We start from the raw sequence: 13241 nt of genomic DNA on the forward strand, positions 1-13241 counted from the left end.
CTTTACTCTAACTGGACATGTTTGAATTTGTAATAAAAAGCATGTACTAGGGATTGGTGTGGCAAAGATGCTGACCAGCTCTTCTTCATCCCCACTGAAGGAAGCCTTGGGAAAAGGTGTTTAGAGCAGGGATGTCTAGTCTTTTGGCTACCCTGGGTCACACTGGAAGAACTGTCTTGGGCCACACATAAAATACACTAACACTAACGATAGCTAATGAGCTAAAAAAAAAATCCCACAAAAAAGTCTCATAATGTTTTAAGTTTATGAATTTGTGTTGGGTTGCATTCAAAGCCATCCTGGACCACATGTGGCCCAGAGGATGCAGGTGGGACACGCTTGGTTTAGAGCTTGTGCAAACAGGGACGCTCAGGAAGGGGCAGCTGGAAGCTCTATCTGGCAGGCCGCCGGGGCAGAGGTGTGCTTGGAGGCGGGAGCATGACGATGACTACACAGCATATTGAGGTCCTGGATTTCTTTCCTAAGAGAGATGTCTACCTCTGAATGGGCCAACGGCCCCAAACCTGAGCACGCTCTCCTCTTCCAGGTGTCCTCTCCTCCATGCCCCTCCCCTCCCTGCACCCCCACCCTCCTGCACGCCACCAGGGCCCCTGTGCTGGGGCCCTCCCTCATCCGTGCCACCATGGAGCCACTCTCTCAGTGGCTGTGTCCAGGCGGACTGCCAGCTTTTGACTTGTGCTTCTGGAGCACCGCAGGCTCTGGCCAAGGCGGCCTTGCCTCACCAGGTGGGGGCTGTGCAGGAGCCGGCATTGCCTGGACTCCAGGGTGGCACACCGGGGCTCCCAGCACACCCAGGTCCACCCCGGATGAGTGTCCAGACCTTTATTAAACAGGCATTGGTCACCACTTGCTTTGGATCCACGATGTCCACTAGAGGCTCCTTCATGGCCACGTCCCGGATGCAGGTCATGTCAAAGCCGTAGACATTCTCCCACCCTGTGGGGAGCAGAGCAAGACGTGAAGGCAGGCGCAGGACCCCCAGAAGCTCACCCAACCCTCCTGAGTCCTGGAGCACAGCGTGCCTGAGGGCTGAGTGGCAGCTCGCGTTCCCTTGCATCAAAATTGAGGCAGAACTGCTCAGCTGGGGGCACTTTGCAATGTGCCCAATGCTCACCCCCATTTCCCATTTCGACCTTCGGAAAAGGTAAGTCCCACTTTGTTGTTAGGTAAACTAGAGCTGGGAGAGGCTGGGAAACTGCTCCAAGCTCCTACAGCTAGAGTGTGGCAGGGCAAAGGCTAGAACCCAGGCTAGCTGACTCTTCCTTTTCCTGTCCCCTCCCCAAGCCAGCAACATCTCCTATGAACTCCCTTATCTGTCTTCTACGTTCTTATTCCTATGCTGGCTCCAGCTGTTCTCCACACCTAGAAGACCTAGAAGGCCCATCTCTCTCCTTTTTCCTGTCCCCGTCCACTGAACCTTTAAGGCAGCACAGAGAATCATGGGCTCTTACAGCGAAATCAACTACAGTTGAAATTCCAGCACCACCACTTACTGCTCAGCCTTTGTACAAACGACCTAACCTCTCTGAACCTCAGTTTTCTCACCTGGGTGGGTCCAGGAGCATCTCTGCCTTCCTCATATGCCAAGATCCACCCCATTAGAAACTACCCCCAAGTGGAGTACAAACCCTCTCAGCCGTGCTCCTTGTCCTCTTTGGGCTACTCATAAGATACTTTGTTTGGGAGGGAGAAAGATTTAGGGGTTGGTGAGAAATTAATTCAAGTCTGATGACCCAGGATCACCCTTAATATGGTAATAATTGCTATTTATTTATTTATTTATTTATTTATTTTGAGACAAGTCTGGCTCCATCGCCCAGGCTAGAGTGCAGCGGCCCAATCTGGGCTCACTGCAACCTCCACCTCCCGGGTTTAAGCGATTCTCCTGCCTCAGCCTCCCAAGTAGCTGGGATTACTGGCACCCACCACCACGCCCGGCTAATTTTTATATTTTTAGTAGAGACCAGGTTTCGCCATGTTGGCCAGGCTGGTCTTGAACTCCTGACCTCAGGTGATCTGCCCGCCTCGGCCTCCCAAAGTGCTGGGATTACAGGCATGAGTCACCATGCCTGGCCAATAATTGCAATCATTGATTGATCATTCAGTCCAGGCTAGGTTTTTCATTTAATCTACCCAGCGACCACATGAGGATAATGCTATGCTACAGATAAGAAAACTGTGGCTGGCAGAAGCTGGCATCTGGCTCACATATAATATCTGGCCCATGATCACACATCAGGGAAACAGAGGGGCGAGGGCTCAAGCCCAGCATGTCCCCTAAATCCTTCACCTGCCATGGCCCATCCATGACAGCAACCAGGAATGCAAGATTTCTCCCCCTACAGTGCAGAGAGGATGGCCCTAGCAGACGCTTTAGTTTCTGGGCACCTGAGTCTCATTCATCTGTTTTCTCAATGGGTTTCAAAATACCTTGAAGTGGAAATGCTTTTCTCTAAAATCTTACAGGATTAAATTTTATTTTAAAACATTCATCAAACAAACAGGACCTTAGGGAATGTATGTTCCTGTGTGTGTTTAGGAGAGTGGGTGCGTGCGGCAGGAGGTGTGAATGGTCAGTGACAGCTTGCTCCTTTGACTCTGATTCTCTTATAAGGCACACAGAGAGCTTCTTTCTTGGGAAAAGAAGGCAGAGAAAGTAATTCCAGAGGATGAGTGCTTGTGAAATTCCGGTTTGAGGAAAAGATGCCCATCGAATCCCATTAAATCACCCGAGGCTGGTGCCAAACTCCCAATTAAAACCTACTTTGTGGGGAGGAGGCTGCTTAGTTGGCAACAGGGCAGGTTTCAGAGAAGACTTCCCTCTAGAATGTGGAAATAGCTATCCACCCTCTGTGTATATGTATAGCTATCCATACACATAGTGTGTATGTGCATCCACATACACACTGAAACACATTGCCTTCTGGTCTTTCTCAAGAGACTTGCAGCTATGCACCTGCGCTTTCCTCCCTGGACTCTGCCTGGAGTTTGAGTTCACTGCTAGTGCTAAGCAAAAGCCTGGGAGTCAATGCGTGTAATGGTTAAATGCCTAGGCTTTGGAGTTCAAATCTGAGCTCTGCCACTTATTTGCTGTGTAGTCTTAGGCACAAATATAACCTTTCTAAGCCTTGGTTTCTAAGGATTTTTTAAAATGGAAATGATGATAATGATGGTGATCCTGTAAGATCGTTATGAGGATTAAATGTGATAATATATGTAAAGTGCATAAGACAGTGTCTGGCACACAGAAAGCACTTGATACATAATAGTGATTATCATTATGTGGTTTGAGCTCTGGCTTTGCTGCCATGCAAGCTGTGTGGCCATGTGCAAATCAATCCTTTTTTCTGGGCTTACTTATAAAATAAGGATTTTGGTTCAGTGGTTCTGTGTTCTAGAATCACTTGGAACAGTTTTTAAAATGCAGACTCCAGGGCCCACGCCAGAACTGCTAAATCAGAATTTCCAGATGTGAGAGCCAGGGAGCTGGAGTTTTACAAATCTATACAGACAATTCCAACCAGTTTGGAAACCTGTGAGGTACATGATCTTTAGTGTCTTCAAGCCCCAACATGGTGATCTTAATGTCTCATGGCCTTTGTGAGACCTTCTCTAAACGCTCCTGACCATACAACCTCTCCTGTATCCTCAACACCCATAGTGCAGCATTTGGCACAGAATGGGCCCACAGATAATGTATTTTGAATTGAGAGTCGTTCCCAAACATTTAATGCCTGCACTGCTTTGCAATGCCTGGGGTCTTAGTTACCTTTATATGGGTTAATTTGGGTCTCATCTCCTCAGCTGGACTGCCCCACCTTCAATCATTCAGAACACAGATCACCCAAGGCATTAGATTTTTTTCCTCCTTTCTGCTAGCCATTTAGCTCCCAGTAGCCCTTTTTACCAGACGTGGAGTAGAGATGGAGCAGGATACAAATCAATGACATTCATTATTTGTTGCAATTGTACACTGTATGCCAAGTAAGTGTATGTGGGGTAAGAGCCATTGGTCATCAAGAAATAAAATGATTATCTAGAAATTAAAAAATTATATCAGAGAGACCTGTGAAGCTTTTGTTAGTGGATGAAAACAGACTCCTGAAAAGGACTATACTATGGCACAATGGATATAATTAAAGCAACAACAAAGCCCAAATCTACTATTACTACAGACTGGATTGACTCACACCCTCATTCTGATAGCCTGGCAGAGGCAATGCTCTTTTCTGGGCATAGATGTGATTCACCTGTCTCTGCTGGTCCTTTGACTCTCAATGTCCAGCATTAATGAAAAATTATAAGACACAGGAAAAAGGGAAAAATATGACCTTTCATCGTAAGAAAAGATCACAGAACAAATTTAGAGATGCTCAGATGTTAGAATTATCCAACAAGATTTTAAAGTATCTATACTAAATATATTTTTAAAATATAGTGGAAAAGGTGGACAGTGTGTGTAAATGACTGGAGAATTTCATTAATGAGATGGAAACTTTTTCAAAAAGCCAATGAAGAGGCTAGAAATCAAAATGACAATGTAAGAAAAGAAGACTTTTTAAAATGAACTTATTAGCAGAATGAATATATCAGGAAGTAACCAATGAAGTTGAAAACAGGGCAATAAAAATGATCCAAACTTAAACACAAAGAGAAAAAAAGAGTGAAAAAAATAGAGGATCCAAGCTTCATGGGATAATATCAAACAATATTTCATATAAGGGGAGTTCCTGAAGAAACGGAGAAAGATAATCAGGCAGAAAAAAAATTGTAGAAATACCGGCTGAAATTTTTCTAAACTAAAGAAACAATCCACAGACCCAAGAATTCCATGTAACCCCAAGCAGGATAAATAAAAAGAAAAATACACCTAGACACATCAGAATCAAACTGCAGAAAATCAATAAAGAGAGAAAGCTCAAAAACAGCCTGAGGAAAAAAAATTAAGTACCAGGGGAGAAATGTGATTTCAGATTGGAGAGAACTATAGCTGCCTCCTCCCTCACCACCCCAGCCCCAACCATCTGAGTTTCTCTGATGAGGCTAATGGGACTGCCTCAGAATGAGGTCAGAGAAAAATAGAACAAGTGCCACCAGATGCTACTTACAGATTCTTCTCTGTGCAGAAGGGAAAGTGTTTACAATAGATTGACACATTTTAGGCTCTCAGGAACAAAGAGGAATCCTTGCATAAAATGGGCTGGAGCCAGAGGAAACTCTGGATGTCATGAGTGGAAGTGAAGCCCACAGACAGCGACTGAGCCATCCAAGAGGGCTGCCCTTCAACCATCAAGCTGTAAGCACTGCCACGTCTGCATGAGCTCTTTCTTCCAGTCTTCCCATCAGCCAAGAAACTGGTGCCCATCTCTCTCATTCTCTACAGGGTATAGATTCATGCACTGGGTGCAATTCATGTATTGTGCATGAAATTGAATAGAATATCTACCAAGTTGCCTTCCATTTTGGAAATTCTGTGTATCTCCTTTATAGTAGAAAATGTTTGTAAAATGATTGCTCCTCTCTAAGAGTTAAATACTACACCCTGCACATCCCTCTGCTGGTTCTCCTCCCTCCCTCCCTCCCTCCCTCCCTCCCTCCCCCTCCCTCCCTCCCTTCCTTCCTTCTTCCTTTCCTTCCTTCCTTCCTTCCTTCCTTCCTTCCTCCCTCCCTCCCTCCCTCCCTTCTTTCAACAGTATTATGTATCATGAACCTAGTATATGCCAGACGTGCATCTCTCTCTTCACGTGGTCTCTATTCATTGGTGAGCAAATGGAGTACGGGTTCTGCATTGTGCTCATTCTTACACTTCCACGTTGCTGTGTGTGGTTGAGAAAGAAGAAGAAAGGAGGAGGGGGGGGGGAGGGAAGGAAATAAAAGAAAAGGAAAGGAGAGGAAAGGAAAGAAAGCTCTCCCGCTAACAATTTACTTTCTGAAAGGGGCTGAACGTGTCTCACTCTCCTGCCTCATTTCAAAATGTTTCCTTCTTAGCTGGTTCTTGAGCCAATAGAAAATTGCTTACAATTGTTGCCTTAGCAACCAGCAACCTTTGTGCTTTACTTCTGATTTAGAACTCATAGTAACCAAAATCTCCATGTATTTGAAATGAATTTGTAAGTGGGTTTGCTTCCTTTACCAAAAAAAAAAAAAAAAAAGATTGTTTTTAAAAATGTAAATAGAAAACAGTATTTTAAATACATTTTAAGTGTCTGTTTCTTAGTGTTCTTTTGGGGTGGGGAGGAGGCTGGTATTTTTCAGAGACTCTAGAATAGGCACAAGAAAAGATGGTGCTAACTTTCAGATTGTTTTCCTTTTCCAGAAGGTATGAACACCGCAATGAGAATCAAAGAAATAAATCACATGATCTCCAGTCTGGGGCCAGTGCCTTAGGAGCCCCTGCCGGCCCCAGGCTGCCTCACTGCAGTGTGCATACCTGCAGAGGCTCTGGACACAGGTATCTTTGTTGTGGAAACCATGAGAAAGTTTGTTAAAGAGGTGTACCTCAGGTTGGAGCTCAATAAATATTTAAGTGAACGTGAGAATGAAGAATGTACCTAGAAGTTTTCCTCCTCAAAACACTGTTCAGTACAATTGCACAGCAAGAACTCCAAAATGCAGCTCCAGGGCAAAATATGTCCTATTTATACATGCATTTGATCAACACTCACTGTTGAGTTGTGTCTGCAATCTTCCATGAGAGTACATCTGTCCTAGATTCTGAGCCACCAGGGGCTTGGCAGTCAGGCTTACTTGGCAGAGCCAGTGGCAGAAAGGGGCTTAGCTACGCAGGCAGAGACTAGATCCCATCTAGTCCCATTATAGGACCAAGAACTGTCATGTCCTTTAATATACGTCATCTCACTTAATCCTCATGACAAGTCTATGGGCTTGAGAAGATTATCCCTTAACTGAGGCTCAAAAGATATTAGATAATTTGCTCAAGGTTACCCAGTTAGGAAATGGCAAAGCCAAGATTTAAACCCAGGTCTGGCAGTGTGCAAAGCATTTAACCTGGGCCCCCCTACCTCTCACTGGCCTCATTTGGTATTCTGCCTCCTTCCCCCAGGAGGTCAAATAGTAGAAATCACACCAGATTGGCTGGAGGCAGACAGAAACCAGAGAGGGTTTCCAGGGCACAGAGCTTCAAACAGCCGTCCCACTTTTGTCTTCTTCTGAACCTGGCTCTGAACTTCGCACTTTGATTTTATACTTTCAGAAAGGGATGAACCCACACAAATACACACAACCATAGCAGAGTCCAGCTGAGTTTTCGTCAGTGCCACTGACGATTAGATTGTTTAAATCTATGGAGCCTCAATTTGTTGAACTGTGGATGGAGTCTTAGCCTCTTGGACACATTTATTCTTCTGTTCAATCTGTGAGCCCCTTCACAGTAATCTGCCAAATAGGAATGGACCACCCTCTTGGTGCCCAGGCTGATGGATAGGTTGGAGCTTCTGCCTCTTGCTTTAATTGGGAGTTTTGGGGGTTTGCCTGTTTGAGGGGCGCTTTTCTCCTTTGTTGTATTTGGTTCTGGTTGAGGAGACACAGCCGTGTCCAACTTTCCAAAAACATGTTTGGTGTAATCTCATTAAGGATCAGGCCTGTGTCACAGAGAAGTGTTACCCTTGACGAGAAATAGGAAAACAGCCCTTTTCAGACCAGGTTTTTTGGCTTTATCATCCTCGGCGAACCACACGCTCCTAGCTGATAAGGCACTAAGAATACACATTTAGCTATGAGCCCCTGCCTTGTGCACACATGCACATGCACACTCGCCTTTTGTCTGATTGTTCAAAGCAAAATCTCCACTCTTTCCCACCCCCTCTGCTATCTATTCCTCAAAAGAACCTCACGTCATATGTATTTGAATATGAAGGAGAATCAATATTATTTTGATAAGTTTGAGTGGAATGAAGGCAGGATTCGAAACAATTGGCCTGGCAAGAGACCTGCCACTTCTGACCCCTGCAGTGGACTTCTGGGCTAACGGAATCTTCACAGGTTTCAAGCCACTTGCCCTGCTAATCTCTGCAAAAACTCAGCTTCTGCTGCCCTCCATCCAATTTTTAATTCACATTGCATTCATCCTTTCACCCCAGGACATTTCTCTCATCCCAGCCATATGGCTTATCTTCTCTCGGTAAACCTCGCACCCTTGGGACTAGATAGAAACATTTAGAAAGCAGACTCCAGAAAGGGTCCCAGATAAGCTCCTCCTCAGGGACAGCAATGGTGTTCATGTCACTGCCTGCTCATCTCCGGCCCACTGGAGTGCCTCCCACCCCGACTGTGCGGTGGAAGTCCACAGGAGAAGCAAGAGGGGACTCACAGTGGATTTTGAAGTCCTTGTACTGTCTGTCTTCAATCGCTACCACGTACAAAGCTGCCCGGTCTGGAAACATAAGCCCTCCAGGTTTCTGTTGATGAATTGTGGGGAAATGGGTCTCGTAATCTATTCACCTGACAAAGACATCACATTTTGAACTGCACATAGAGTCACCAGACAAGCACCCCCTTGCCAGCCTCTCTCATGCAGTGGACTGCCACCTTGTCTGGGGTGAGGGCTAGGACAGCAATGCTCAATTTTTATTTTGGAGCAAGGAGAATTTAAGGGACCTGGATAGAGTCAATGGGACAAGTGAGGTGGGGCGAAGGTAAACCCAGTGAGGAGCAGTGAGAGATGTTATGACTCTGGCCTCCGGAAGCCCAGATGACTAGCACACCTGGCTCTGGCAGCCATGCAAGTCCTAAGTACTTCTTGACCAAAATGGACCTTTAACTTGGGAGAATGGATGTCTATTATTGCAAAAGAGGCCGAGGTGAGACCCACAGAAGTCCACTCTGATGGTTACACATGCTGGACCCAAGACGACCATTCTAGTCCCTGATACAGATCTGCTCTAAAGAGACGGGCCTGGGGCAGTGACCTCCTAGCCTTAGTCTTCTCTGAAGTCCTCGTATGCCCCCTAGGCTGCAGGCCTTGGGTAGAGCAGCAGGACAGCCAGCCGACCAATGCAGGGACAGCATGCAGGACACTTACCAGCCACTTGTCCCTGGCAAAGATCACTGTGTTGAGCATGGACTCATAGAACAGACAGTAGCCCATCCACTCGCTGATGATGATGTCCACCTTCTCCACAGGCAGCTCCACCTCTTCCACTTTACCCTTAAATATGGTGATGACTGGAAAATAAGAACGCCAGGGCCATGCTTTGCAAGGACCCCACCCAGGAACCACAAGCACCTCACTTCAGGGCCACATCTCCAGATTTCAGCCCTATTCCGATTCTGCTTTTAGGATGTGACGTAGCTCACCCTTCACCAAGCTAGTTTATACCAACATAATTGAAAACTACCTGCACGTTTTCCCTGTAAAATAAATCGAGCCATTACTATGTGCCTGGCATACCGCTAAGCCCGTTACATGCACAGTATCACATCATCCTTCCAGCAGCCCTGTGAGGTAAGCACATTACAGTTGACCCTTAACAACTCGGGTTTGAACTGCACAGGTCCACTAATACACAGATTTTTTTTTTTTTTTAATTTACACCAAGTGTGCCTGCCTCCCCTTCCACCTCTTCCACCTTGGTCACCTCTGTCACTCCTGAGACAGCAAGGCCAGCCCTTCCTCTCCCTCCTCCTCAGCCTATTCTATGTGAAGGCAATGAGGACAGAGACCTTCATGCTGATCCACCTCCACTCAATGAATAGTAAATATATTTCCTCTTCCTTAGGATTTTCCTAACAATTTTCTTTTCTCTGGCTTACTTTATGAGAAGAATATGGTCTATAATACATATACCAGATATATGTTAATTTTTTTTTTTTTTTTTTGAGATGGAGTTTCACTCGTTTCCCAGGCTGGAATACAATGGCAAGATCTTGACTTACCACAACCTCCGCCTCCCAGGTTCAAGCGATTCTCCTGCCTCAGCCTCCCAAGTAGCTGGGATTATAGGCATGTGCCACCATGCCCGGCTAGTTTTGTATTTTTAGTAGAGATGGGGTTTCATCATGTTGGCCAGGGTGGTCTCAAACTCCTGACCTCAGGTGATCTACCCGCCTTGGCCTCCCAAAGTGCTGGGATTACAGCCATGAGCCACCACACCCAGCCAATATGTATTAACTGACTATGTTATCAGCAAGACTGCTGGTCAACAGTAGGCTGATAGTAGCTTAGTTTTGTGGGAGTCAAAAATTATGCTTGGATTTTCAACTGTGTGGGGGATTGGCACCCCTAACCCCTGCAGTGTTCAGGGTCAACTGTTACTTTTGTTTACAACTAAGGATGAGTAGCAGTAGTGGAAACAGAGCCCAGATCTGATATGACATGACTCTAAAACTCTTCTCAAGGCCCCCATCCTATGTTAGGTTACCATGACAATTCAAACCCAAATAAAGCATAGATGCCTCCTCCATTGCTTTTGCTTCTGTTCACAGCCAGGCTCAGTACCAAATGGGTGCCCTTCTAGTGTTTGTGAGGGTGGCAATTAATATTTTGATGAGAGCATGGGCTCTGCAGTCTGGGAAACCTAGGTTTAAGAGCCAGATCTTCTCACCCTCAGCTGTATGACTTTAGACAAGTTACTTGACCTAACTAAACTCCAATTCCCAAGTGAAGAACCAGGAAAAGCAATATCTATTTAGAGAGTGATTGTATTGATTAAATGAAATAACACATGTGGAGTGCCAGGCCCACAGCGGAAGCTCAACAGAAGGTGGAGATCATCTGACAGATTCCTGCTTGTTGATCCACAGATGGAGAGGGGAAGCAGATAGGGCCAGGGTCAAAGCCCCTGTCCCCGCGGCTTCTGCTTATGAATTACCTCCAAGAGCTTCCGTTTCTTCTGTGGGAGGAGACGCTTTTAGTTGAGTTTTTGATCAACTGACATAAACATATACAAAATTTTGAGGTCCCTTTTTGTATTCATTGCTGTAAAGATCTGAGCAAGCTAGTTTCAAGACCACTGTTGAAATTGGTGGGCCGATGTACTGGTCGGCTTGTTCTTCCTGAACTTTTCCTTTGAAAGGTTACATATATTCATGCTCTGAAACTCTCATTCTCCAATATCCTCTGAAAAAAAAACCTCACGCCATGCCCGAGCTTTGCTGGGAAAAATGGACAATGGCCTGTACTTAGGAGTAAAAATCAAAAGAACCACATCTGCTTAGAATCTGAGCTTCATGAAAATTAATTTGGACTGCAGGCTCCTGGATGGCAAAGGGCACACCGTTTGCTGGCTTTACTTAGTGTCTTCACAGTGAATAATGCAGGTGATGGAGTGTCCATTAGCAGCTTCTGATGACAGTTTACTCTCCACTATGTGGTATTTAATCAAGCTTTAATCGGATACAGCCTGCTCTACAAGGAGTAAGGTACTTTGTACACGTGCATTGACCCTGATCACTCTACAGTGAGGCTTAGGCTTGTGTGGCCCTCCTGACTGGTTACTGCTCATCAGCCGCTACCATTAACAATTAGGAGCAGGAAGAGCTATTCTCCAAAAGGTCTGGAGGGAGTGGGAGGGGTAGGTGTTAAAGTTTCTCTGGGCCTCAGAGACCCCAGTGCAGGAACTCAACTGAGAGCAGGGCCCAGGCCGCACTAAGAAAATTCAGAGGGGGGCAAAGTAAAGGATTTTTAAACATGCAAACATTGTGCCTAATTTACTTCTTATTTTGAAAGAGAACTGACAAATAGATGCATGACTCACCTGCCGAATCATTTGCACGCAAAGCCTGGCTTGTCTTAGTTTTGTAAACTTAAAAATTGTCTTTAATGGCCTCCCTTATTTTTTTTTTTTCTTTGCACGTTTCTTGAAGGTTCTTCCCTAATGTCTGCCTGTGTCTGTGTGGCTATGGGTCGGGTCCTCCTCCTGCATTTATATCATGACCTCCCTGCAGCCCCGGAAGATGTTTTCTCCTGCCTCTGGGACCTCATGACCTCCACCCTGAGTGTTTAGAACAAGGCTCCACGCATGACAGGTTTTTAGGACAGGACTCCATTAGGAGCTGCAGGAAACAGACAGGCAGTAATCCATTATCTAGTCTAACAACAGGTACGTGTGAAATATTCCTCGGGTGTCCCCCAAAGAGAGTTACTGCTGCTCATGTTCTCTGTGTTAGCCCTCTTATCCATTAGTTGCTGTATCCTCATCAATATGGATTACAAGAGATGATTGATAGATGGATAGATGATATACATAGATGATAAAGAAGACAGATGGATGATAGATACAGTGGGTCACAGAATAGCAAAAATCACAATCTCTGCTTGCAAAAAGGCAGGAGGAATCAGTTAATCCTATAAAATGCTCAACAGTCTGGACTTCTATTCTCTTAGCATCACCCTTCTACATCTATTCAAGTGCAAACATTTCTCAGTGTGGACATGGCCCCATAGTTGCCTTGGTGAGGAGACGAGCCCTTTGTCAAAGGAAAAGGAGACATCTCCCTTCAATCCAGTGCTGGACTGGCTTTCAGACTCCAATTATTCCCTTTCTCCGGTGCTTTTGTGCTCAATCTGCACAACTTTATGCTGGAATCCTAAAAGGCAGCAACTTATGCTCTTGTTCCAGCTGACAGCTAATCTCAATCAACTATCTCCTCTCTTTTATTTTCCTCATTAGGAAAATAAAAAAGAAGGGAGGTTGAATCTGAAATTCTTTGCAGTGTCAGAAAGCTGTGGTTCTTCAAATATGTACTGAACACTTGCTCTGTGTAAGGCATTCTGCAAGATTCAGTGGTGGAGACAACTGGCATCAATAAAAAGATGGTGCCCGCGAGTTCTAGTGTGACTGTCATTTTCAACACTTCCTGGGTCCTTTCATTTTTATTTTTAAGAGGTCACATTGTTTCTGTGCAGCCAAACACAACAGTCCAGCTGAATCATCATGGATATTCTTCCTGTAGTCTGTAGTCACCACCAGCAACCGCTTAAACTTCCAGATTCAATTTCCAAATCTACAAAATGCTACCTCTCATGTTGGGGCTTCTGCCAACTCACTAGGGGCTATTGGCCAACAGAGGGCATTAGGCTGGCTCAAGGAACTGTGTGGGCACACACAGCAGCAGTCTTCCCTTCTCCTCCATGCAAAGGATTTTCAAGGGGGTCTAAGCTGTTGATATTAAGATTCTGAGCAGCCATAGGCTGCAGAGCTCCATGCCCAATCTGGACCCCACGTCACTCAAACTGCCTCAGCTCAAGGTTGCATTGAGGT

The 13241-nt window shown here is 45.5% G+C and overlaps 1 protein-coding gene across 1 annotated transcript in view; it reads right to left on the minus strand.

Moving 5' to 3' along the window:
* The window catches only part of PRMT8 (protein arginine methyltransferase 8), a 97964-nt gene that overhangs the window by 16735 nt on the left and 67988 nt on the right, over positions 1 to 13241 (minus strand). The window contains exons 5-7 of the mRNA XM_033223187.1: positions 9062 to 9204; positions 8351 to 8438; positions 842 to 957 (exon numbers count right to left, since the gene is read on the minus strand). Coding sequence (XP_033079078.1) covers positions 842 to 957; positions 8351 to 8438; positions 9062 to 9204 — 347 coding nt within the window. The remainder of the gene's footprint in view (positions 1 to 841; positions 958 to 8350; positions 8439 to 9061; positions 9205 to 13241) is intronic.

The sequence above is a fragment of the Trachypithecus francoisi genome, unplaced genomic scaffold, assembly GCF_009764315.1.
Source record: "Trachypithecus francoisi isolate TF-2019V2 unplaced genomic scaffold, Tfra_2.0 Lachesis_group11, whole genome shotgun sequence".
Taxonomy (NCBI): Eukaryota; Metazoa; Chordata; class Mammalia; order Primates; family Cercopithecidae; genus Trachypithecus; species Trachypithecus francoisi.